General features: G+C 56.2%; 6 protein-coding genes across 6 annotated transcripts; 3 read left to right on the top strand and 3 right to left on the bottom strand.

Annotated features, from left to right (window-relative positions):
* Positions 1-813: 813 nt before the first annotated feature.
* KVR01_013127 (uncharacterized protein) lies at positions 814-3,510 on the top strand (the record flags this gene model as incomplete). Its single annotated transcript, XM_044784993.1, has 3 exons — positions 814-841; positions 1,001-2,269; positions 2,336-3,510. 3 exons carry the CDS (start codon positions 814-816, stop codon positions 3,154-3,156), a joined length of 2,118 nt encoding a protein of 705 aa, XP_044638003.1. The 3' UTR covers positions 3,157-3,510.
* An 85-nt stretch (positions 3,511-3,595) lies between these two features.
* Positions 3,596-5,860, bottom strand: KVR01_013136 (uncharacterized protein; the record flags this gene model as incomplete). The annotated part of the gene is made up of 1 exon (XM_044793121.1): positions 3,596-5,860. The coding sequence occupies one exon, from the start codon at positions 5,858-5,860 to the stop codon at positions 3,596-3,598; it is 2,265 nt and encodes a 754-aa protein (XP_044638012.1).
* Positions 5,861-12,920: 7,060 nt separating this feature from the next.
* Positions 12,921-19,503, top strand: KVR01_013081 (uncharacterized protein). The gene is made up of 3 exons (XM_044785727.1): positions 12,921-13,824; positions 13,900-15,517; positions 15,606-19,503. The coding sequence occupies exons 2-3, from the start codon at positions 15,454-15,456 to the stop codon at positions 18,863-18,865; spliced, it is 3,324 nt and encodes a 1,107-aa protein (XP_044637957.1). The 5' UTR covers positions 12,921-13,824; positions 13,900-15,453; the 3' UTR covers positions 18,866-19,503.
* A 211-nt stretch (positions 19,504-19,714) lies between these two features.
* Positions 19,715-21,731, bottom strand: KVR01_013071 (uncharacterized protein; the record flags this gene model as incomplete). The annotated part of the gene is made up of 4 exons (XM_044793737.1): positions 21,106-21,731; positions 20,947-20,984; positions 20,643-20,725; positions 19,715-20,580 (listed from the first exon to the last, which is right to left on the bottom strand). The coding sequence occupies exons 1-4, from the start codon at positions 21,295-21,297 to the stop codon at positions 19,715-19,717; spliced, it is 1,179 nt and encodes a 392-aa protein (XP_044637947.1). The 5' UTR covers positions 21,298-21,731.
* Positions 21,732-23,065: 1,334 nt separating this feature from the next.
* On the top strand, positions 23,066-24,395 carry KVR01_013046 (uncharacterized protein; the record flags this gene model as incomplete). Its single annotated transcript, XM_044786187.1, has 3 exons — positions 23,066-23,286; positions 23,364-24,176; positions 24,254-24,395. 3 exons carry the CDS (start codon positions 23,066-23,068, stop codon positions 24,393-24,395), a joined length of 1,176 nt encoding a protein of 391 aa, XP_044637922.1.
* Positions 24,396-25,553: 1,158 nt separating this feature from the next.
* KVR01_013070 (uncharacterized protein) lies at positions 25,554-26,100 on the bottom strand (the record flags this gene model as incomplete). The annotated part of the gene is made up of 2 exons (XM_044789223.1): positions 25,554-25,721; positions 25,828-26,100. The coding sequence occupies 2 exons, from the start codon at positions 26,098-26,100 to the stop codon at positions 25,554-25,556; spliced, it is 441 nt and encodes a 146-aa protein (XP_044637946.1).
* Positions 26,101-26,349: the final 249 nt, after the last annotated feature.

Below are 26,349 nucleotides of genomic sequence, written 5' to 3' on the forward strand. Positions count from 1 at the left end.
GAGTTGACCGCTCTCCATCTCCGTGGTTGTTGCGTGGGCTGGCTGTCATCACCAGGGATCCGAGTCAAAGATGCCTCTTATCTGACTTTTGATGAAGGAAAGGAGGTAATGTGAAGAATAGATGGAGATAGATATTGAAGTAAATCATTTTTCATGTGTGTAAAAATACAGGAATACTGCACACTATCTACTGTACATATAATTGTTTCCCCAGTTTTCGCGCCAGACCCGTTAACCCTGCTGCAGATCGACAGCAGTGACGGCAGCCCTGAGAGCACCTGGGCAGGCTGGCAGGGCAGGGGAGCCAAGACCACCTCCTCACCCCCCTGGTCCAAGTCTGGCCTAGGGTGGTCACACTTCGGCCCTTGCTTTTTGGAAATATCAGAAGCAGTCTCCAGGCGCTCTAGATCATCAGGATCAGACCAGTTCTTCACGATGTCTATCGATTGCAATAACTTCACTCTTCCTCTGTGCGGGGTCTGAGATCGAGTGAGCAACGTCGTCGCCGTCAGATGTCATTCCCCTCATTATGCTTTCTGTGCCCATCGCCACAAGACGCAGCAACAGAACAGCAACAGCTTGAACCACATCCCTATGCGAATGACGGTGCTGCCACGGACTGCGGTTTCAGGCACGAGATCGCAGAGATGCCAATGCAGACCCAGACCCAGACACTCAGGCGGTCGATGCAGGCATGCCGGCGATGTCGCCAGCAAAAGGTCAGTGAGGAGGTTTCACACCTCAGGCCGTTCTATGAATGAATGGGATTTCGGCTTTCTTGCTTGCTTGATATCGAACTAAAACGAATTACAGATGAAGTGTTCTGGTGGACCGGCACCATGTGAGCGGTGCATCAGGTTGGATCGCCAATGCATATTTGAGGCGACTTGCGCCACGGAGCAGCAAACACAGCAGCAGCAACAGCAGCAGCAGCAGCAACAGCAGCAACAGCAGCAACAACAAGAACAACATCATGTTGCAAGAGAGTGTGCTTCACAAGATCTCGTCTCACCCGGCCCCCTTACGTCAATCACGCTGGGCGAGCCTCAGCCTCTCATACAAACCGTCTCATCCGCATCATCCACCCCTTCGGACGGGTCCAGTGTCAGGACGAGCTTCAACTTGAATGTAGGAGGCCAATACCCGCTCGTTGCGAAGCGAAAAGGGCTCAACGACGGTGACTTTAGCTTTGGACATCACAATCAGCAACCTCAACAAAAGAAACAGAAACAGCAACAGCAACAGCAACAGTCAGAGCCACAGGACTACATCCCTACTCCCAATGATGTAGAGACACCCTACTCAGCCGTACAGGATCTCGAGGCTCACCAGCTTCCCGTTGTGGCCACGGGTCCTATTCGCTCAAACACCACATCATATACAGAGAGACCCCCAGACACCGGACTGAACAACCACGACCACAGCCTGCTCTCGTACCTCACCGTTGCGGGAATACCGCTCGCCGAGGCGGAGCAGATGTATGCGCTCTTCGGAGAGCGCATCGCCCCTTTCATACCCAGCCTGGTCGAGGAGGACTTCTCCAGCCTCCCCACCGAGGCGGACTCCCTCCTGGGCCTGGCCGCCATCCACGCGATCGCCCGCTACCTGCCCGACACGGCACAGCTGCGCTCAAGACTGTGCGGCATTCTCAAACGCCGCCTCCAGGACGTCGTCTTCCGGACCCCGCAGCGCAGTAACGCCGCCGCGGAGCCGGACGCCGGCCTCGACAAGGGGACCATGCAGGGCCTCGTGGTGCTGTACTCGTGCTGTGAGGCGAGCGGGCCGTACCACGCGCAGGCGGCGTGCAGGGAGGATGACCCGCCTGACATGCTGACGGTCAAGTCCATCACCGAGGGGTTTGCCGTCAAGATGCGCATCGGCGGCGTTGACAGGTCCGATGGGCAGAGCCCGCTGCCTTATATATGGTGGCTTTGGCTGTACACAATGAGTCACCAGTATGTTGCGACACCGCCTCCTCACATTGTCCCAGTGAAGAGAACACGGATTTCTGCTGACGCGACCAAACCCTCCCCCAGTGCGGCTGTTCTACACGGGTGCGCCCGGACGATGTGGGCTTCTGCGGGCGTGTACCGTGCAAAGAGAGTTGTCGAGCAGCATTCTGATAATGTGCGCTTGAGGCGCCTTGTAGGGGAGGCTGAGCTTTGCTTGCTCTGGGAGTCCGTCCGCTCCAAGCCAGGAGATATGGCTTCGAAAGTCGATACAGAACTACGTGCCTGGATGGATAAGTGGAGTGCATTCTGCGGTAGAGGTATGTGTCAACCAACACTTCATTCTTGTGAGTATTAAATCCTTTGCCTCTGACTTTTCTCTGCAGCCGAGGGCCGCCAGCTCCTCTTCCACTTTCACTTCATGCGGTTCCAGCTCTGCACATTTCCCGCGCGGTCCGCCGTCGGTAGCGCGCTGGGGGCTCGGGCAGAGAGCCTCGAGGCGGCACAAGAGTTCATCCGCTGCATGACGGCGCTCTCCCCGATAAGCAAAGAGCGGCTCAGGTACATGTGCGACTATGGCTTCGTCATGGTGGCATACGCCTGCGTCTTTGTCATCCGCAGCATCGCCGCCGCTGCCGAGGCAGTCCTCGCCGGTGCCCAGAGGAGGAAGTTGTTAGACGCCGTCATGGACGCCGCCGCCCTGATGCAGAGCTACAGCGCCAACAAGGGAACCCGGCCCTCCGTCTATGGCTACGCCCTCGACAGGCTCTGTGCCACGAGCGTGCCGGGCGATGTCATGGCTCTGGGGCCGAACCGCCAAGCCGAAGCCCAAGCGCAGCCTGGTCTGGGTATGGCCCCCAGCTTCAACGTGAGCCCGCCCACGTCGTCCACTGGGCTGGTCTTTCCGCCATGCTCGTGGTCATTTCACCCGCCTCAAACACCACCAGATTCCTCCGCAACTCCCGTGAACGACTCGACGGCTCTGAATATGCTGGCTTCCTCAATGGTACAGTCTGGTGGCTGGACCCAGTTTGGTGCGTCGCCAAATACGCAGCAGAACAATTCCTCCTGTAGTGCACATCTTCAACCCGAAGATGTGGGCCCCGATGACCAGGCCGCCCGAGCTTTATCTGAGCTTTGGAGCTTGAATCAGAGCTTTCCGCTCTTCGAGGACATCATGCTCGATATTCCTCCCGGGGAGTCATGAGCAATATCATCGCGAAAAAGGGCTTCACTAATTTGGGCATTGGATGGACTAAAATAATATGATGGAATGGAATGGCTAAAAACTCAGGCTCCGGTGGATACTCCGGTGGCAATGTTTCCTTTCTATCTCTCTCACCTAACTCCTATTATGGCCCCTCCCTGCCATTCTTACAACACCACCCAACCCGCTTTCTCTACGAGATTCATGACGCCATAATAGGAAACCTTCGTTCCCAACTGCTGTTATGTTACTGTCATCCAGAATGGCCCCCTTTAAGGTTACCTTTTGGCGAAGAACAAACGCTCTGAGACAGGACAATCCAGAACCAGGCATATTCTAAACCTTTTAAATCAGTTCAATAATAGTCCACAGAAGGTTTCACTTTGTGCATAAGCTCGCTGCCGCGAAAGTCAACCCCTCTTTTTCTCTCCAGTATTGCCTACATGGAGGGTTTGCTGAGCTCAAAGTGACACATCAAGCTCTTGAGATCCCCAGCATACCGCCCAATCTCGAAGTCGACAGAACTGGCATCCAACACTAGGCGACCGTCGATCCACCGGCGGAGAGGTTGCAGACTTGTCACCACGTCGACGCGTCTGACCCTCCCAGCTTCGATTTCCTCGGCCTTGAAACCGACCAGGACTCGACCCGGGAAGTCGTGTGGACCAGGGCCCAGGTTAGGGCGCGCATATACCTGCACGACACACCAGCCCGACCGGTGGCCCGCGTTGGCCACGTTCACCGAGATATGTAGCGCCAGACACGGGCTCGGGCGGGGGCTGGCCACCCTCGCGCCGTCCAGCTCGAAGCGGGTGTAGGAGATGCCGTAGCCGAGGGGGTACTCGGCAAGGACGCCCATCCTGTCGAGCCTCCGCTGGCCGAACCACTTGTCGTAGACGGCCTCGTCGGCATCGGCCTCAAAGGGCGGCAGGTGGGCCTCGGCCAGCGGCATGCTCCAGGGGAGGCGCCCGCTGGGGTTGGCCGCCCCCGTGAGGACGTCGGCCAGGGCGCTGCCGCCCTCGCAGCCGTTGTACCAGCTGACGAGCAGCGCCGGCACGAGGTGCAGCCACTCGGAGGCTATGACGGCCCCGGCGGTGATGATGGTAACCACGGTGCGCGGGTTGGCGGCCGACACGGCGCGGATGAGACGGACGTCCTCTGCGCGCAGGCGGACGCTCTTGCGGTCTCCCCCGGCTGGCCTGCTCGCCAGGTCGTTCTCGGGACGCCCCTGGCCGCTGACCGTTGCGTTGGCCACGGCGGTGGTCCCGGCTGCGGCGGCGCGGGCGCGGGCTTTCTGCACGATCTCGGATTCGGGAGAGCCGTCTGGCTTGGGGAGCAGGCCCACGGCCTCGGGGTCGTGCGCAGCTGTAGGCTTAAGGAACTCTCCCTCATCGACGCCGTCATAACCGACAACGAGGATAGCGACACAGGAACTTTTCGCGGCGGCCACAGCGGCCTCTATGTCGTCAGAAGCTGAGAGGTTGATCGTGGTGTTGGGCAGCTTGCGGGCGATGCCTTGATAAGGGGTCACGATCTCTGGACAATCCACCCACGAGGATGCCCTATCACCGGTGAGCGGAGAGTCTGCGTGTCGCCCGATTACGGCGCAGCTGCGCAGATCCGAGGGGAGCGGAAGTAGAGGCTGGTCATCGTCCGCCCTGTCATTCTTGAGAAGGACGATAGCGCGCGTGGCCACCTCGCGGGCAAGTCTCCGGTGCTCCGCACAGAACACGACATCGTGGGTCGGCTCGGGGGTGTTGCGGGAGGCGTAGAAGCTGATCTGGTTCCGCAGGATGCGGCTGGCGATGCGATCTATCTCGTGCCACCGTAGCTCCCCCGAGTCGAGGGCGGGTCGCAGTGCGGCGAGGCGGCGGTTCCGGAAGGGAGCCTCGATGTCCAGGTCGGCCTTGACGGATTTGACGCCATCCCGGACGCCAAACAGCCAGTCGCTGATAGTGACGCCCTCGTATCCCCACTGCTCCCTCAGGACGCCACGGATGAGGGACCCGGACTCGCCGGCCCACTCGCCGTTGACCGAGTTGTAGGCCGTCATGACCGAGTACGCGCCGGCGTCGACGGCACAGCGGCGGAAGTGCGGCAGGAAGACCTCGTGCAGGGCGTCGTCGGCGATGCGCACGTCGACGCGGAAGCGGCTCGTCTCCATCGAGTTAAGAGCAAAATGCTTGACGCACGCCATGACGTTGCGCTGCAGGCCCCGGACCCCGGCGGCGCCAAACTCGCCGAGGAGCAGCGGGTCCTCGCCGTACGTCTCCTGGACGCGGCCCCATGCCGGGTGGCGCGGCAGGTTGATGCAGACGGACCCGACCGTGTTGGCCCCGTACGCGCGGGCCTCGAGCCCGATGGCCGCCGCGACCTTCTCCTCCAGCAAGGGGTCCCACGTCGCCCCGCGGGCCATATTGCACGGGAAGGCGGTGGCCTTCTGGATGTTTACGCCCCGCGGCCCGTCGCAGTACCGGACACCGGGGATGTTCAGCCTTTCGATGCAGCCGTGGACGTAAGGCTTCTTGCCGTATTCGTTCGAGTAGAGGTCGAGAATGCCCTTCCAGAACGGGGGGTCCCCGTGCAGCATGTCCAACTTCTCCTGGTCCGTAAGCTGCTGGAGAAGCTCCTCCGTGACGACTCTGATGTCCTGGCCGGACCTGACATGGTCCACGACTGTGTGAAAGTCTAGCGAAGCGGCCATTGCTTCCTTTACTTCAATGTTGTTATCCGAAAGAAGGACAAGGACTCGAATGGATGTAATTGGCACACGGCTTCGATCCAAGGCTTAATCTCTCTCCTCTAACGACTCCGGTCGGTTGTCGAATTACCTCCCCAAAATACAGGCACCAAAATACAGATATTTGTTGGCTCATAATCCCCAGGTCTGGAGGAGGTTTATGGAGCATTGCCTGGGCCAGCTTGATGCCAGCCACCGACCTGCTTGTATACCTAGGTAATACTAGTAGTGTCCACCAAGGTGGTTGGCAACATGGACTCGGAATTACTTGTACTCTCTGTATGTATTCTTTGCGTGACTGTGATCTCCTATCTCCTTCCTGTTCAAGTCGGCGAATAATCCTAACATTGAAGACATCTCAATCATAACAACTTGTTTCCACGCCCGCTCCGTTTTTCTGATACGGTATCACCACTCTCATTGGATTCAACAAATGCGCATCCGGGCCGGACTCGTGCAGACTTATAACATGATTGGTCAGATCCCTCCCGGACCCGGGAGACCCCCACATCTGACGACGAATGTTTCCCAGGATGGCAGGTTCCAAGGTTCTATGGGCGCCGCGGATCAGTCGAGAAATGGCAAATACTCGCTTAAGCCTTCATAGACAATACGTTTGTTAATCACAGATAAGAGCAGTGATCCTCAGGTTGCATGCTAGAAGATCGCGCCCGTAGCCACAGACTGACATGAATACTGTCACTTGTTCATGGACCAAAATTTTCATATGTTTATAATAATTTACTAAGCAACTAGTTAAAGAGTAGGTTCCAAGAACTATATGTTTACAAACAGTAAAATTGTGTGTGGAATTCTCACCGAGTGGAAGGCGAATGGCACACCCGAACGAGGACAAAGTTGAGGCCCACGGCTTCTCGTAGCAAATCGAATGTAACCCCCGGGATGGGAATGCCGGGCTTCAAGTCTTCTCACATTAACAGGAATGAATGGAAGCAAGAATACTATCTTAGGATTCCAATTCTTAATGTGTATGTGGTTTCGCTTCTATTCCGTATACATCTGAGGACATACATGGCGCCTTCATACGATGGTAAACACTCATGACCCAGCGTTCCAAAAACATGGAGTGCCGATAACAGTGATCAAATAGGTCCTCAAGAAATAAGCATGGCAAGCTGTTTTCCCTGGACTTCAAGGTCAGGAGCTAGGTGGGAGGTGGACAGGAGTTGCTTGCTCCTCGGCACCACACAACATCCTCATAACTTTAAAAAACGACCACCCGGGTACAAACCTTGGAACAACATACAGATATATTGATCAAGAACTGCTGCGTCTGATCGAGTAGTAGGCACTGGAGAAAGCTCAGTACATCATGTTCCCACAAAAGAAGAACCACCTGGGCATCGTGGCGAGGAGCATGTTCTCGAACCCTGTACAGCCTCAAGCTGGCTCGCAATACATAGATCTGTCCCTTATACTAAAGACAATCTGACCCCCTTAATCAGTTTCCATGAATTGCCAGTGTTGTTCTACGAGGCTATGCAAACAGGTATGAGACCACCGGCACTGGCAGTTGTAAAAGATTCCTCTCCGCCACTTCTTCAAGTCGGGACGCAGAGTTCCCCGCAACCAACGTAGGCAGGCATCACTTTCCTCAATGGGCACCTGGAGCCCAGTTTATATACTGACCAGGTGGTTGGTTCCGTTCTTACTCCTGTACCAACCTCCAAGGCGTGCGGTATCTTCACACAGCGGTCAACGCTCAGAGACCAACCCAGCTGCACTGATCAACTGGCAAGGCACTCACTCAGTCAGCCCGCCGATACCAGTCCGCTGCGATGATGCGGTGACATTTATTGTCTACTTGAGTAGACCAACTACCTAGGTACCCCACGCCGCAAACTGTCCCAGAGGACCGAAAACAAGGCACCCCCTCCCTCACATCTTCCCCGTCCCCCCACCTCAAGTCAAAACACACAATTCACGAGGTCCAACTAACTAACTAGTAAACACCAACAGTCACCTGTGCAAACCAACAAGCTAATCCCGACCCTCCCCAGAGCCGCGGTCCCGATCATAAACTTTGTCGCTGGTTGACACATGCACATGTGCACACCATCTCAGCCCTCCCTCAGCCGCACCGGGCAAAGAGCCCACGTAACGACGCACGGGAACGAACTATGTCCAAGCGCATAACAACCCCAACTATTGACTGACACTCTTCTTCAAGGGGCCAGACAACGCTGACACCAGGCAGAAGAGACAGAAAATAAAAATAAAGTTTGAACATACCGTCATAACCCAAGCCGTCACCAATACTTGTCCCCACTCCGTGCCACCCCGTGTCACAAGCTTCAAACACGCGTTCGCGATCGATCGGGAAAAAGGGAGACAGAAAAGCAAAAAGGACGAGAATAGGGGGAGCAAAACACCGGAAGGACCAGCCAGAACATGCATATTGGACAAATTTCCCATATCGCGCGCATGGATATGGCCCCGGGCCGCAGACAACAAACGACAACAACAACATGTCATCGCCGATCGTGGGAAACGAGTTATTTAGAGTTCATCGCCGCCCCGAGCTGTCGGGACATGCATCCCTTTCTGTGGGAGACAAGAACCCCACGCCCGCGGCGGCGGCCACGCCCGGACGAGCAACCCAGGGCCTCTGGTTCAATGCAAGAAAAAAAGGCACTTGAATTATGGGTTTCCTCCCCACTTCGTCCTTGGAAGTAATCAGCTCTGGTGGACCTACCCGGTCTGCCGGGCATTGAGGGTCCAAGGACTGGACCTGGTTTGACAACAGGCAGGTCAGGCTAGTACACAGTAATAAGCGCCGCTTGAGCAGTCAGTCGTGTGGTCGGCGCGTGCTTGTCATCCAAGAACAAGGAGGGCCGCGGGACACGGGGGCAACGGCTCAAGTTCGGAGAGGACCAAGACGCCCGGGACAGCCCAGATAGGTGAGACAGGCGCGTCCCGGTTGCCTGAGGCCGTAGACTTCCGCGGCACGGCTTGAAGCGTGCCAGATGGGCGCTAAGGAGTGTCGCTGGGCGGGCTGCCAACCCAGGGCTGCCAGGCTGGGAAATTCTCATGTCCCAACCTGAACCGTCTGCCCCCTTGCCCGGTGTCCCAGTCCGAGCAGAGCATGTTTCTATTCATGGGTGAACCTACCGTGAGAATAGAACCGTTCGCCTTATTCTGTGGGCCTGTCGTCATCACGTAGATGCGCCGACTTTCAGACGACGCGCTTGAGCCCTCGGGGTATAGGACGCGTTCGAGAAGCTTTCTGAACTCATTTCCTCCCGGCAACCGGCCGCTTGGCTTGGGAGCGGGCTGGCGGGCTGATCGCTAAGAGAGTAGACGATCAGACGTTGCTATGACCGGGTGCCGGCGCATGGCAGGCCTCCAGAATAAAATTCCGTCGGGGACATAGCCTGGACTTAGTTGCGGGCATCGCGAAAGTGGGACTACCATGTAAACAATCGCAATCAAGACAGGTGTGCACCAGAGCCCAGCGGCGAGACCGCTCTCCGGTGCCCTCGAGCTGTGCCCTCGAGCTTCGCCAAATCCATGCAAATGACTGGATGGCCCCTCTCCATCGCCTCCGTTGGGTCTTGCTTGTGCGTGCGCAACCTGCCCAAGGGTCGGATTAAATTGCCCAGCCGTATGGATTCAGCGGAGACATGGGCCCCATCGGCTCACCGTATCCGTCGTCAGGAGCGGCATTCCGCGAGGAGATCGACACGGGGCTCTGGGATGTGTGCCGGCAGCAAGGAGGCTAGCCGGGTTCCGGAGGCCCGGGCAAGTGCATTAAACATGGCCTGGTGTGCATCCATGCAGGACGCTCGCTGACTGAGGCCTCAGGTGGCCGTTGTTGCGGCTGGCCCGTTTATGGGCCACTTGGCCTCATTTTGCAACTGTGCAACGGAGGCGAGAGGCATTCAATAGCACGGCCGCTGCATGACGGCCATCTGCTGGTGTCGCAGTTAGGTTTTCAATGCTCTTTGATGGATTGGGTCGCGTTGAATGGTTGAATCCTCAGTGTTGGTAAAGATCGACGATGAGGGACAGGCTGGACAGCGCGTGGTGCCCTGTTTCAAGGGATCCCCGAAAAGCTTATCGGGGCACTGGCGTCGCACCAGCAACAACTGACGGGGCCACCATGGACCAGTCTGGCCGCCAAGAAGCTCCATTCCGCTGGCTGCTGATGCGCCGCCAGGAACCAGTCCAGAGGTCGAGGCGTTGGCAGGCTGGGCAGGCTGGCAGGCTGGCAGGGCAGCTTGGGACAATTTTAGTTCCTGGGTTCGGGTTGCGAGTTTCGAGCCCAAAACCCACACGGCAGTCTCTCTGCTGATGTCGGTGGCGCTTTTGGCGCCAGATCTTGCATTCAGCACAACTTGCCTGCTTGCTCCCCCCTGGCTCCAAGGCGGCACCAGCGCAGGGCAGCGGGCAGGGCTGTTAGGCGGGCGGAGACAATGCCAGGGCAGTCCAGGGCAAGCCCAGGGCGAGCGGTGAAGTAGCCCCGATCCGGTGAAGTGCTCCGGCTGGTGGGACCAGCAAAGCTTGAGTTCGGCAGTGCAGATGGACTTGTTCGGATGAGAGCTGAGATCTCCACTGCCAAAAGGCGCCGTGCCCTGTGATAGCGTGTGTGGTGTAGACGTTATCAAGCATCAGAACAACGTCTAAACGACGAGCCTTTCTTTGGGCGGTGAATGTTGCATCGAGTTGAGTGCTGATGCGACGGGAATAAGGCGTGCCATGCCGGGCGAACGACTCTCCTGCCTGATCCGGGACTGTCTGTCTGTGGGCCTGGGAGTTGGAGGAGCGTGACGAGGGCTGCTACTGCTGACACAGCATGACTTCCGATCGCATGACCCATGTCGTCGGAAATTTCTTGCCTCATGCTGTGGAGAAAGAAGCCGGGGAAGGATTGGTTGGAGGTGATTTGCTGCAGCTCGAGAGCATTTTTTGGTGACTGCTCACAACCGCAGCATTTGTCGATACCACGATACAGATGAGGAGGCAAGGAGGTACTCCGTACACATGCACAAGCCCCATGCTGTGGTAGACCTCATGATGATAAGACTCGCGTGGAGTCATGATCCATGCACTGGATGTGGCGATGTGCATTTCGGGGTGGCCTTGACAGCCAGTCATACAGTCACCACTGATTGTGTCAGTGTCTATCAGTCGCTCTGGATGAAGCCCTGAAGCCCTGAAGCCCTGAAGCCCTGACCCACGGACTGATCCGACGAGGCGTGCGGGAAACGTTCTCGAAGGCCGTGGAGAATGATTCGAATCATCAGGGTTGTACCTCGCTGGCCAGGATGAATTGTCAGGGCGGCTAAATGCGATGTCGGGCTGGCTGGCTGGCTGGCTGGCAGGCCATCTCCAGAAACGAGTCGACCAATCCTTGGGCCTCTAGCTGCCGTTGCTACCTTGGAAGTAAGTACCTACGGACTCTCCGCAGGAGCAAAACAGACAGTCGACGAACCTGAGGCTGCGAGGAGGTCAAGAATTTCCTTGCGCATGCATGACTCGAAAAGTGGTGACGACCTGCAGAGTATTGATTGTGTGGCGAGCCTCGTGTTATTTTCTCCTGATTTCGGAGATATTTTTTTCTTTCTTTACTGTGGTACCTCTCTTCCTTCTTTTCTTTCCTGCACGCGAGGCCAATTCTTGCGGGTGTGAGCGGGGATGTGGGAAGGTGTGACGGAGGTGAGGGGCAGGCAGTGGAGCTGTGCCGATTGCCGTCCCAGCGTGTGCCTTCCGTACCGTCTGGCCGTCCGTCGCCTTCCTGGTTCAGAACCGAGCCGTCATCAGTGGTGGCCGGCAGGAGCTGCCGGTGCCGTGCCAAGGAACATGAGCCTCTGACGGTGACGTAGACAAGGGTCCAGACTGCCTTGGGGGTTCTGGGCCTGAGCTCAGCTGGACCTGGGCAAGGCAGGCAAGGTGCTGTGTATGGATCAACGATAATGAAATAAAGATTGCATTTCGGTGTGCTCGTGTGTGCTCGTGTGCGTGCCCAGCAGCGCCATAGCAAGATGTGGCCCAAATCAGGTTTCTCCAGGCGCAATCCGCAGGGTTCGCCAGCTTTTTCCGAGCAGAGCTATGCCACAAGTCAGCTAGTCCCCTAGTTCCTTTTAGTTGCTGGGTCACAACGACACTGCATCGCTAGCTGAGACAATGGTCGATTGGGTGACAAGTGTCGATGGGCAGGTTGGGCAGGTTGCACATTGGACAATAGTGATGAGAAGATGAGGGCCCTTCAGGCTTCGAAGCCATCGTCGACAAGTCAACGGCCCTGACTCACCCGCCCGGGAACCAGGTTGGTTGGCTGGCTGGCTGCTGGCTGGATAGAGTTGCTAGGACTAGACAAGTGCTGTGGAAACGGTCTGCACTTCTCTGAGTCTGCAGGGCCTGCACCTCTCCACCTCAACAGCTCAAGTGCTCTTTTTGCACAGCTGGGGCGGTGGGGGCCGGTAGCCGGGCAAGCCTGCAGATCTCCAAAGGTCATCAGACCCGTACGTCGAGCCAGGCCTGCAAGCCTGCCAGCCCGCCCCGCTCCCCATTGGAAGGAGGGGAGAAACACCAAACGAACCATGGCACCGTCAAGCCAGTAAGAGGATGCACGGCAGCAAGATGGCGCTTTCCTGACTGCGCTTGCTATGCATCTTCCCGTGCACCAAGTTAGGCCGTCCTAGCCGTCTGCCGTCTCGATCCAAAAGGAAGGCGCTGCCCAAAAACAGGAACTGAGGCAAGAAGGGCCTTGCCAAAACCAGAAGCCACACTCAAGCCTGGCAAGCTGGGAGTGAAGGGGGGAAAAAAATAAGGTACCCTGTCTGCCTGTTGCAAAATGCAGGGTTGAGACTTGGTCAGCAGGGATATTGCTGGGTCCGAAGCTCAAACGCATCATCGTGCTGCTGTCCAGCCAGGCGATCATTCATGGCAGACTGGGCACACAGTCAGTTAGTTGTTCTGCACCGTCCTGCTGCAGCTGTTCTACTGTGGTATCTGCCAGTTCTGCCCAGGTGCCCAGTAACCTGTCCAGCAGGCACAGTCTGGCAGGTATGACCCAACTGCCTGCAACTGCGTGCAAAGGCGTCACAACCCCATATCCCCACATTCCCCTTCCCGTACTTGGTGATTGAGAGACGCTCATTTTCAACCACTCACTCACTCACTCACTCACGACGACCCTTATCCTCTAATCGTCTTGCCCCAATCAATTGATTGTCAATTACTCGACTGTGGGCACTGAGGTTGACTGACATTTTGCAGGTCGTCGTCATCAGCTCATCCATTGCTGTGTGGGCCGTGGTCTGAGCCTCCGTCGGTGACGATCTGGGGACTTCCCTACGAACCCCACGCGACCTAACTCGTCAGTTCCCTGCCTCGTTCATTACTCATCAGTAATCCAACCCATAGCACAGGCTGCCTGGACGAGAGCAGAGCGCAACAATACAGTCAGACAGTGCTGTGCAGACAAGACGAGACGGCATTCCACCTGGTACTGACGGACCAAACCTTGTCGACGCCATCCATGCTTTGATTCTGCCTGTCCATGCAGCGTCGAAACATCACGGGCTCGTCCACTCACTCGGCTAATTCTCGCTCTCTTCGCTCTCTACGCGCCTCGTCCACATGCGCCCCCTCCCCCACGGGTCCCCAGCTTCACAATAGCCGACCGAACCTTATCCTACGTTGTCCCGACTCTCGTGACATAGAATAATTCCGAATCGCTTCGTCATCATCTGCTGCCATCTGCCCACCGTGCACTCTGTCAACCTCACCCGATCAATCAATCAATCAATACATTGATTGTCCTGACTACGCGCCCCACAGGATACATCGCACGCAGTGTAAGCAGCAGCAGCACCACCAGCATCAGCAGCGGTAGCACGCGCGGCCTCTCGTGTCGACTCAAGCACCCCGATTCAATTCTGTGGCGGGTGCGCCGCAGATCTGTCAGTAGCTAAGCAACATCCTGGCGGGCCAACTGCATCCATTTTCATTCGCCCGACTCTAATGCAGAGAACCAGACAAAAGCGACCCGGCAGTCACTCGCGTTTCGGTTTCACGCTCCTTCGTCCTTACGGCCTTGCGGCCCTGGTCTGACCGCATACGCCCTTCGGCTCGGCCTTGAGCGGTGCACATACGCCAGTTGGCCAGGTCTAGATTGCATCTGCTTCTGGCCGCTGCGTCTGAGCATCTGAGGTCTCTTTTGCTGGCTCTGCCCTCTTTCTCTGGCCCTGCCTCCGCATCCCTGCCGTGGTCGGACCACATACGGCATAGCCTGTCCAAGCAAGGTTGGCCGTTATTACTCCGGCATACACTTCATCATCATTATTAGGTCTCTCCGAGGACAAGGTACTTTACCTGTACCGGTCAACAGTCAGGAAGTTCTGCGTAGGCGTCTCGCTGGCTGCAGTGCTTTGCCCACCAGCCACCACCACCACCACCCCAGGCCTTCTCCGAGGTGCACAAGATACTGTGTGTACCTAAGTATTGCGACTCAATCTGCGGGACATCATCCCCAAGACAAGGTCACGCCTGCGGCTCCTCCCTCCAAGACGTCCCCGGAGTGACATCCGCCCTCCTGCACGATTCCACAGGGCGCCCACTCGACCCCCGGTCCCCAGACACATTCGTTTCTCCCCTCCCCCTGTCTGCCTGCCTTGCTGCCCGCCCCGCTGGCCTGACCTGACCGTCGACGTCTGTTCGTCTGCATCATTGCCCTCGCCCACGCGACTCGCAACACACCCATCCACCCATTCCACGGCTGCGTCTTGTTCCTGTACATACCGCAATACCACAGTGCCACAGTACCACAATACCTACCTCCCTCTCGTCGTGCGCATGCCCGTCATCCGGAGCTCTGAACCTTCTGAACCTTGAGGCCCCCTCTCTCTCGTCCCGCCCGCCTGCTGTGCTCCAATGGTCGTGGTACATCCCGTGTAAAACATTCTCGGAAGCACATGCGCATACTTCTCAATCTGCGACATACCTCGCTCCCACATATGACAGGTACGAACCGCGATCAGCGTGGTAATTAATTATGGCTTTGTGATTCACTGCCAGGGATCCCGTGAGTTTGCATTTTCCTCCTTTCTCGGCCTGCCCTGTCCTGCCTTGCCTCACCTCATGCTGGCTTGCTCGCACGCCCGCTCGATCGCTCGCCGTCCTGCCCATGCCCGCATTGCCCAAAACTCTCAATCCCCCTCTTCCAATACATGCCTCCATTCCTGACCGTCATTTCACCTCCCCACCGCCCTTCGCCAGTCCTGTCCTATTCTGCTTTTATGCTTCATGCTGCTGGGACTGTGCTCTTCGCTACCCGCATTCGTGCCCCTTGATCGATCCACCGCCTCGGGTTCTAAACTTGTCGCAAGCCTCGCCCAGAGTCTAGTCAACCCAGGCGATCCCTTCCCATATCCTCACCCCTTGATGCCTTACGCTTGCCAGCGCACCTCCCCGTACCCGTTCATCACTTCGTCTTCTTTGCAAGTCTAGCAAACCCAATCGAATCGACTCGAGAGTGTCGCTCCCTGCACCCTGGCTCCGCCAGCTCCTCGTCATACCTCTGAGTCGCCATCATGTCGGCCAGAGCACATCTGGAAATACATAACTTACACTTGGATGCCCCCCGTGCTTCACCGTGTTCGTCGTAACTGTCCTCCCTCTTGCGCAGAACTTCTACCCTCTCGCCTGGGACCCCAGAATTCTAACTAGTCATCCATAATGTCAGTAGCAGCAGATACTCCCGGACGACCTGAACCTTACTACTATTCGTCACGAGGAGCAGTTTATTACACGCCTCGGACTTCTGGTGATAGGCGGGCCCGTCGCTCAGCCGCGCCCGCGAACCCGAGCCTCCCGGCACCTCATATTGGGCCCCGCCAACGCCGCCCCCACTCTATACATATCGTCTCATACCCATCCGGATTCATCCCCCAAGAACTACGACCCAAGACAACGCCCCGGGACCTAGAGAGGCAGAAGAAGAAGGAGGAAGAAAAGCGCAAGAAAGAGGAAGAGGACAGGAAGAAACAGGAGGAGAAGCGCAAGAGGCAGCGTGAGCAGGACGAGAAGAAGCGCAGGCTTAAGGAACAGGAAAAGAGGACCTCTCTTGGTTCCTTCTCGGGCGAAAAACGGTCCAGCGGTCTCTTCAATAAGCTCAAGTCCGCATTTCAATCCCACGAGCCACAAAAATACGCGGAAGGTCCTGACGGCACGACCACGCCAATCCCGCGGCCGCGGCCCCAAGCGAGGACCAGGGTACGACCTGTCAGCTGGCTGAGCGTTGCGAGTCGACTGTCCAGAGCAGAGGACACAACACCTGCCGACGTCTCCTCGTCACCACCAATCGAACTCCCGCCGCCAGCAACAGCGGCCTCTCAGACCCCAGGGCGACGATCCACGACCGCACCCCCCTCAGAACACCCCATCCCCGAGCACGAGCTCGAGCAAGAAGAAGCTGCTGCGCCTAGCGCAACCGCCACGCCTGACACGCCCGTCGCACAGAATTCGGCGGTCGCCCCTGTCAGCTCCACCACATCAGCGCCCGCTGTTGCTACCCCCTCGTCATCCGCAATGGTCGACGTTCCTCTAAGAGCTCCTCGCCTGTCAGCTGGACCGGGCATTGGGGCTGGGCACTCTCGTCGCAACAGTTTTATGTCCGTTAGGTCGGCAAAGAGCACCATGAGCTCTTCGGTGCAGGAGATCCACCAACCCAAGCCAATAGCCTCTGGTAGCGGCCTGTCGTGTACGATCATCTTGGCAGAACCCAATGTCTTCTTGACAGGATTTGATCATGATGGTCACACGCGACACGAAAGTCACAACTCCACCGCGCTTCTTCGCGGTAAACTGCAACTCAATGTCTCCAAGAACACCAAGGTCAAATCGGTCACCTTGAAGCTCTTGGGCAAGGCACGTACGGAATGGCCCGAAGGCATTCCCCCTCTCAAGGTCGACATGTACGAGGAGGAATCATTGAGAACGCAAGCTTTGACCTTCTTCCACGCTATGCACGATGGCTGGGAGACCGAGTACGGGAACCAATGCACATACAAGCTCAAGGGCTCGCCGATGAATCTGAACCTTAACCGGTCAACACTTAGTCCCGGGGATTCGGCATCTGTTTTGTCAATGGGCGGTAGGCAACGATCGAATATGTCTGCCAAGGAGCTCAAGCGCCTGTCCCTACGCTCTGTCGAGTCCAGGAGTTTCGGTAAGGGCGAGTCCCCAGTGGCCCATCAGGTCCAGGCGAAGGGCTTCAAGGTTTTCTTCCCCGGCACATACGAGTACTCATTCGAGCTGCCCATCGATCACCATCAACTGGAGACCATCAAGCTTCAGTACGGTAACGTCAAATGGGAGCTCGAGGCAGCTGTCGAGCGTGCCGGCGCCTTCAAGACAAATCTCCATGGTACCAAAGAGGTGTCTATCGTCCGTGTCCCTGACCAGATGTCACTCGAGACCTCGGAGCCGATTTCGATTTCTAGACAGTGGGAAGACCAATTGCACTACGACATTATGATCTCTGGAAAATCATTCCCTATCGGCGCCAAGATCCCCATCGCCTTCAAACTCACGCCCCTTGCGAAGGTGCAGGTGCACAAGCTGAAGGTCTTCGTCACCGAAGCGATTGAGTACTGGACCAACGACCGGAAAGTGACGAGAAAGGATCCTGGGCGGAAGATCTTGTTGCTTGAGAAGACCGCTGGCAAGCCGCTCGACAAGCAGTACGAGTCCAGTCAGTTGCGTATCCTCAGCGGCGGCGAGCTGTCCCCAGACGAGCGAGAGGTTGCACGCCAGGCCGCCCAGCGGAGGAGGACCCTCGAAGCTCAACGTACGCATTCCTCAGCGGCCCCCCTCCCAGAGCCCACGGAAAACTTGCTAGGTGATCTGGACCTAGGCCTGGAGACATACTGGGGCTCGACCGAGATGGAGATGAATGTGCAGATGCCGACTTGTGAGATGATGGCCAAGGATAAGTCGCTGAGACTGCATCCCGACTGCAGCTGGAAGAATGTGAACGTGTACCACTGGATGAAGATTGTGATGCGTATCTCGCGTCTCGATCCGGACGACCCGGCTGGCAAGCGAAGACGACACTTTGAGATTAGTATCGACTCGCCCTTTACCGTGCTCAATTGCCGCGCGACACAGGCAAACACAGCCTTGCCTGAGTACAACAGTCCAGACACCAGTGGGATGCGTCACCAGGCCTCTTGCGGATGCCCTGATGCCCAAGTCTTCAACAACTCAGGCAACACGCCAGACAACTCCAGTGGAAGTCTTGTCGAGGCCACACCGATCAACACAGCGCTGCCCATGCCACCACAGGCGGCGCACTTGCACACATCCTCACAGGGAATCAACGGCAACTCAAGTGCCGCATCTCCCACCGCCTCATCCCCCACGACGGGCACCGCAGGTATCGGAGCAGCAGCCTCTAACCCGGTGTCCCCCAACCCCCTGCAAAGGGTACGAGATCAGGAGAATCCCAGGCCGATCCACCTGCTCCGTTACCCATCCTTCGACCCGCCGCCATTTGACTACGACCAGGCACCCCCACCACTGCCGACGCCGCCCCCCAACTACGATATAGTGGTCGGCACCCCTAGCGTCGACGGATTGGCCGACTACTTCCAGCGCCTATCCCACTACGAGGATCCAGCACCAGTACAGGCCGAGGATGATTACCTAGCTGCAGGCGCCAGTGGCTCGGGCGGCGATGGTACCGACGACATCACGCCACCTGCGCGCCCAGTGGGTGACGAGGGCGAAGACACGGAGGTGGAATCTGACTCTGACTCGGCTGATGAGCAAAGACCGGCACGAACTGTGAGCCGAGTTGGAACGGTCAACGTGGCAAACCCGCGCACACCCGGTGGAAGGCTGGTTCCAAGCAGGAGCTTTGAGATTGAAAGACCCGCAGCCGACTTCGCCTTGAGTATGGCTGGGGTAGTAAGGAGGAATGGGACAGACAACGCTTCCTAGGAGGATGACTGTGCCTGTCTCATCCCACTCCTATCTATGTTTACAGCAAAACGAGCGATGTTAATCCGAAATTATGCTATGAGAGATACCCTTCCGAGGAAGCAGAATAGGAGGCAAGAAGGATAATGATACCAGCAGCCTTGATTTGGATGTGGAAGTTTTGAGGCGCCGACATTGTTTGCACCACTCCTTTGGCGCTTTTATTTTAGTGGATGTTTAGCCACTCATCCGCGTGTGAACATCGCGGAAAGCTTTTGCAGATGCCGTCCTTTGAGGGATTTTGGTCAGCTCTGTTCGGAACCTCGCGATAGGCTAGTTTGCGGAGGCCCTAGGGCACGGCAGAAGTCAATATTGGGCGGCGTTGGTATCAACGTTGGGATGGACATATGCTCCATTGATATTTACCTCGTGTATACAGCCTCGTGTACATATATGCCTTACATGGCTGACTCGAGGAGAAAACATCTGCGCATGCATTTTTTTATTATTTTTTTTGGTTCTCGGCGGAAAAGTCGGGGACGGATCTGGAATGACCATGATGATGAGCATCAGCGTCGGGTTTTAGTCATGGCATTGGATAGATTTTGGTTGTTCACACCACTTGGGAATGGAGTTCTTTCTCTGCGCTTTAAACCTGCCTTAATTATTACGTACTGTGTGAACTTGCTGGTCTGATGGGCCAACATGTGAAAACCTACCTGCATCCCAGCGGCTGACCACTAGTGCTGTATCGAGCAGTATAGATGCCTCTGCATCTTTTTTCATCCAGTTAGTAGAACTGGTGTTGAATTGCTTTATATACTGTCGCTCCATATCGTCTGACACCCAGGGCACCCCCCCCCCCCCCCGTCACGACGAAGTAGATTCCCCCACGGCCACGCCCTCGTCCCTCGGCAGATCATGATCAAACGGCTTCCGGCCATAGACAAAATACACACCGCAGTACGAGTGGATCTTCCTGTTCATGAGGTCCTTCTTGACATCGACGAGGAAGGCGAGCACGTCCTCGGAGCTCCACCCGAGCACGCGCGTGAACAGGGCCAGCGACATGCTCTGGACGCCCTCGAGCAGGTTCTGGCAGCACATGGCGCCGAGCAGCTTGTTCTTGTCCCCCCGGGGCCACGTGTTGAACGCGCACACGCCGTGGCGCTCGACGACGCCCTCGAAGCCCATCGCGCGCATGTGGGCGCCCCAGGCCAGGTTGCCCCGGAGGTCCTTGCCGACGGCCAGCATGCCCTCGTCCATGAGGCGGTTCCACTCGCCCAGGGCCGTGCCGTCCATGGTGCCGTCGTCGCACCGCATCGGCATGCACGGGTCCTGCAGCTCAAAGTAGCCCCCCGGGGCGAGGTTGTCCCACACGCGGCGCAGGATGGCCGGGCCGTCCTTGAAGCACGTCACCATGGCCCGCGCGTGGACGTAGTCGAAGGGGCGGTCGAAGCCCCAGTCGTCCTCCTCGGCGTCGCCGATCTCGAAGGTGCAGTTCGCGGGCACCATGGCGGGCTGGATGGGGGACAGGTCCGTGCCGACCACCGTCGAGGAGGGGTACTCGTGGGCCATCTCTATCGCCCAGATCCCCGTGCCCGTGCCGATGTCGAGGACGCGGTTGGGGTAGACCAGGGGCGCGAGGTGCAGCCTGCCGTCGAGGAAGATCTTGAAGGTGTTGTGCTGGAGGTCCAGGCGCTCCTGCTCGATCTCGTCGTTGGGGAGGAGGTATTCTGTGAGGGGTGAGGGTGTGTCACGTTGGGATGTTGGCCTGGCCGGTTGGTTGGCGACTTACTATCTGAGTTGAAGGCGTGATATGTGCGGCCATTTTCCTGTATGAACCTGTACAGGTTTGGCTCTAGGGATGTGGTCGAGTCCCTGCGCGGAGATGGATCATCAGCATCATGTTGGTTGGCAGCATCATGTCAGTTGGCCCAATCTGATCCTGCTCGCTTGATGTGCATGCTCATCCGCACACATGATCTTCAGCTGCAAGGCGGCTGGGCTGCAGGTTGTGTGCATGTGTGTATGTACGTATATCCGGGCCGGCCGGCCAAGATAGATGACCTGTTGGAGGGGGGATTTAGGAGTCTGCATACGCGAATGAGAATCCCAGGCCCGAGTCATAGTCCTCTCCCTACGATTGCAATACACAACATCAGTCTTTTGTGGCTCACGCATGTATGTGCAGTGGAGAGTCAAAACGACCCGCGGCGCGGCGGTGACGGAGACGAGACGGGAACGTCAGTCAAACTTACGCCTGAGCCGTCCGAGACGTCAAGAGTGGCCGGCAGGTGGTAGCTCGGCTCGGGCTGGGCCTGGTCAGCAGTGAGCCCGCTCTCGCCCGAGGGCCCTGCCGCTGCTGCGCCTGTCGAGGCCTCGGCGGCGGCGATGTCACCTTGTCGTCCGGCGGCCGGGTCTTGTTGCTGGCCCACGTTGGTGTCCTCCATGACTCTCCCTCCACCGAAAGGGCTCGGCGGAAGCACCCGGAACTGGGGCGGGCGAAGAGGGGGCAGTGACAGATTTTCTCCGACGGTTCAGACTCGGGAGATCCACTCGTGCTGCACGCGGGGGTCCTCACGATATGGAGTATATATGTGCACCGTAGGTTATTTACAAAGAGAATCCACTCGTTACAGTGTGTAAGTTGTGTCAGAGGGAGGAGGAATTCACGTTCACATTTCTGTTGAGGAGATCCCTGGAAAGGTCCCTGGAAAGTCCTCGGGGGAGTCAACCCGCTCCCGAAGATGTCACGGAGCGGACAGGATGCCCAACCCGGGAAGCGGGCACATGATTAATGCCAACGGGTCGACGAAGGAGGCTTGGAAGGGAACCTTGGAACGTGGCGGCCGCTCGGCATTGGGCTCACTCAGCCAAGCATCCCCCCGTCTGAGGACCGTAACCTTGGGAGAAAAAAAAAAGAGACAGACAGGCTCGCTCGCACGGCCCGGTGGGACTCGTCTCCCCGGAGCCCCCTCCCCCCCCCCATCCATTCACATCGTGATCACCTGTCGGTCGGCTGGCTTGTGTGATAAGGGAGAGATGGAGAGGAGGGGCTGACGATGATCCGACCACGACCAGTACGGTGACTAGCTCGCCCGCCTTACTGCAAACGAATGTGGGCTGGACAAAAAACGGCTCACTATCAACGGTGGTGGTTCCTGAGCGCCACACATACAAGGAGCGAGTCCCCATTTCGCCGTCCCTTGCCCTTGGCGCGGTCACATGTGGGGGTTAAGTGAGGGATCGCAGCAGGTTTTTGGGCCTGTCCGGCTGGGAGTCTGGGCCCCAGCCGGGGCAAGGGGGACCGATGGATCAACGGTTCCCACTGATAAGATCGTTGACCCTGCAGAAGATCGCCCTGCAGGTTGGGATCTAAGATTCGAGCCTCATGTAAACCACACATCAGGTTTTATTACCAGTCATATATTTTTCCTACGTTCACTTCTTGGTGAACACCTGTATTTCCTTGGCCGCCCGCACGATCATGTGGTACTTCTCACGAAAGAGTCCCTAGAACATGGCAGTATCACTGCTGAGGTGGTTCGAGTTTGTATTGGATGGCAACTTTATGTGCAAATTGAGCAAGTTACAATGATCCCACTTTCTTTTGGCCATCATGGACAGTCACTTCAATGATTCACAGAGCGGAAGGTTTTGACGAGCCAACCGCTAGGACGCCGACTGGACTGCTCAACGTTAGGACAGCTAACTAGCCGCCCTCGATCGATCGATCCGCCGTGATGGTGTCGTTACACGATAAAGAACAACCTCGGGCAACAGAAAACACTAAGGCAATTCCGGAACTCAGCCGCCAGAACAGAACACGATTCTTCAAGTTTGAGGCTTCTCGGAAACTCAAGAGACGACGCATTTGGCATCGAGGCGGGCTCACTTGGGTATCTAGGTAGGTTTCCGAAGAGTCAAAATGCGGCAAAACTGGCGAACATGAAGGGATGTGAAACATGAAAAGTAAATACAAGATAGAAGCGAGCGCACGTGTCTGCCTACAACGTCAATATTAGTTCACTCTGGATCACTTGGATTCATTCCGGGTAAACCAAAATGCCTCAAGTGTTTATTATGAGCCGCTAAGCCCATGTCTTACCTTGGAGCTTCTTATCAAAATCCCGAGCGTCTGTCCATGATCGATCGAGTTTCTCCTACTTCAACACCACTTTCACACAACTCTCTGTGTCTTGTCCTCTGCTTGACAGCATGGCCTTTCGAAGGCTCATTACTGCGGCCCTGCTTGTTTCTGCAGCCGCCTCCGGGGACTACGAGTACGGTCAACGAACGACGTCGGGCGACAATGTCCCTGGAACCGCTGACTCAGATATACCGGTGTCAGTCAGCCCCAGGACTACAAAGGACGTGTACAAACGAGGAAGCAACGCCAAATTTGTGGGCTTGAACATCTGTGGCTTCGACTTTGGATGGTGAGTGCACGCCAAATCCCCCAGCGCATGATGTCGGGATTGTAGATTGCTTGCCAACATCCCCCTTACCTTGTCAGCGACAAGCAAGGCTCCTGCGACATTGCGAGGATCGACGCGCCGCTGCCCAATGTGCCCCCTGCATACAGCAGCCCACACGAGCCGCTGGGCAACGGCCCGGCCCAGATGCTCCATTTTGTCTCGGGCCACAACTTTAACATCTTCCGCCTGCCCGTCTCTTGGCAGTATCTCGTCGACAACGTCCTCGGCGGGCCGCTGGACCCGACCAACTTCGGCTACTACGACTACCTCGTGCGGGAGTGCCTCGGGACCGGCTCGTACTGCATGATTGACTTGCACAACTACGCCCGGTGGGACGGCAAGATGATCGGGATGGACGACGGCCCGTCCGTCGCGCAGTTTGCAGAGCTGTGGGGCCAGCTCGCCGCCAACTACAAGGACGACGAGAGGGTGTGGTTCGGGATCATGAATGAGCCGTACGACCTGCCCTGGCTCTCATCATGGAAGGACACCGTCCAGGCGGCCGTCACCGCCATCAGAGGCGCCGGGGCGGCGAAGCATTTTATCTCGCTCCCCGGCACGGGCTTCCAGTCCCCGGGCTACCTCGTCTACAAGGGCGACGGGGATGCCCTCAAGGAGGTCACCAACCCGGATGGTACGACTACGAACCTCGTGTTCGACGTCCACCTCTACCTCGACGCTGGGGGCACTGGGAGGAGTAGGAGGTGCGTCACCAGCGGCATCGAGTGGAGTTGGGCGCCGCTTGCGGAGTGGCTCCGGAATAATGGGAGGCAGGCCATCGTGAGTGAGACCGGAGCTGGAGATACGCCTTCTTGCGAGACGTACTTCTGCCAACAGCTGCAGTATCTGGAGTAAGTCCGACGCTTCGCAAACAAACCACCAGAGTCCTCAGTTTGAATTGAGTAGTGACTGACATCCTTCGATTCAGTGACAACTCTGATGTCTTCTTGGGATACGTGATCTGGGCTGCTGGGTCGTTCAGGTCGTCGTATGAGCTGTCTATGACACCATTTGTCCAGGACAACTATTGGGAGGATGTCCCACTGCTCACTAAGTGTGTGTCACGTTGAGTGAGGAGAATGGAGCTGGAAGTGGCTGTGGTCTCTATTCGAATTCGTGCCGCTCTGCAAGAACGATAATTTCCGCGGGAGTCTTGCTGGCTGAGCCCTATGAAGTTTCTGTGATTTCTGGCCTACTCCTTTCAACGATGGTTTCAGTACGGGGGAAGTGCTGACGTAATGTTTACTTCGTATTGTCATATTATGAGCTATATGTGTTCCGTGGTGATTGAATAATATGGGCTTATTTGATTTGATTGAGGAACTCACATCAAGTTGTGGTGATGTGCAAGGCAGTAAGACGAGCAACAGAGTTTCATTGCTTTTGCCCATCATTAGTAAAGTAATTGTCAAGATGGTGCCCCTTAGCCTTGTCTATGCGTTGTAAGGCTGAGGCTATAAGCATTTATTGTATTATAACTATTGTTATCGGCATTATATTCTTTCCAAGCGCTGGGTCTTAAGTACTTACCACTATATGAAGGCGCTATGTATGTCCTTGGATGTATACGGAATAGAAGCGAAACCACATTAGTAAAGTAATTTCGTTAGGCTAATCTAAGACCCCCGGGGCCGTCAATCCTCGATGTCCATATTTCCCAAGTCTCCTACATGTACACAGACTGTCTTTGAAAAGTATACAAGCGAGGCAAATCTTACACGCTGTTGGTCAACAACATTGAAGTGGTGTCAGCATCTTGTCTGGTGTTATTCATGGCTGTTCATTACCTAAATCTTCGAACTTGGGAGGTTTTCCCAACTTTGAAGGGCTAAATTCCAGACTACCTAGGTAGGCCTGGAAGCGATCCTTGTATGTGATTGTTGTGACAGCCTTACGCTCCTTTTGACTGTTGTTCCAGCTTGGCCACAGTAATTCTCCTGTACACTCAGGTACAGATACCTGATAAGTTGATCATTTCAGCTAAAAGCCAAGACAGAGGAGAAGAATACCTGTCAAAGGAAATTATCAACACAAATCCCCAAAGATTAATCGAGCATTGAAAATGAATTTGAGTAAGATTCCTAGCCTTATGCTATTGGGACTTGCCCATAAACACAGTCCTGGCAACCGTAAACTCCCAGAGCAGCACAAATGAACTCACTTCCACGAAGCCAATGTGATACAATCTCATATAGCCAGCTTCCTCATGGCGAATACTACTGGAAACATTATTGGTACACCTTATATCCCTGGTCAGACCTAAATTTCAGGACATTATCCATGTAAAGACTCCATGGGTCGTCGAAGAACTTAATTCCAACATTTTTACTGTCTTCAACGTTGAACACACGGAGCAAGATATACGCATCCTTCGCCGTCCCATGGAACTCTCTCATCTGCACGCAACCCCGAGTGATTAGCATTGGGATGTACCGTCCACACAAGTCCCACAACTGGCTTTTCTTCCACTCAGACTAGTGAACATGTGGGACAAGCACTTACCTTGTCAACTTGATTCTGCGAGACGAATATGGGCTCGGCGCAGGAACCCAGCGTGCTCTTCACCTCGAGGTGGAACTTGGTAGCATTGGACCATGCTGCGTGGGGTTCAATACCAACATCGCTTAGCAAAGCCCTCATCTGTCCGGAGGCATCGACGTATGTAAAGTCTGAGAAGTCTCTCTCGAGGCCTTGGAAACGTGGATGCCCCGCCTCTGACCGCAAGCGGCTTGTCCAGGACTCGGAAGTCCAATCATCAATTTGCTTCGTAAACATCTCAAACACCTTGTAAAATGCTGTGATTAGTTATGAAATCAAAGGTGTTCAAGGAGCTACTTACGAAAAGTTCTCCGAGGTAACCAATTTCTCGAGCTCTGATCTCTTCCGTATCATCGGCCCTGCCACTACTCTGCGCGAGCGATGAGCCGCCTCCGGTCCCCCTTCCAGCCCTGAGAGTTCTACGGTAGGATCCTCCCGTGGCTGGCAATCTCGTTGACGATGAAGCACCATCTTCATCGTCACTTA

Source organism: Diaporthe batatas, assembly GCF_019321695.1.
Source record: "Diaporthe batatas strain CRI 302-4 chromosome Unknown Contig00023, whole genome shotgun sequence".
Classification (NCBI taxonomy): domain Eukaryota; kingdom Fungi; phylum Ascomycota; class Sordariomycetes; order Diaporthales; family Diaporthaceae; genus Diaporthe; species Diaporthe batatas.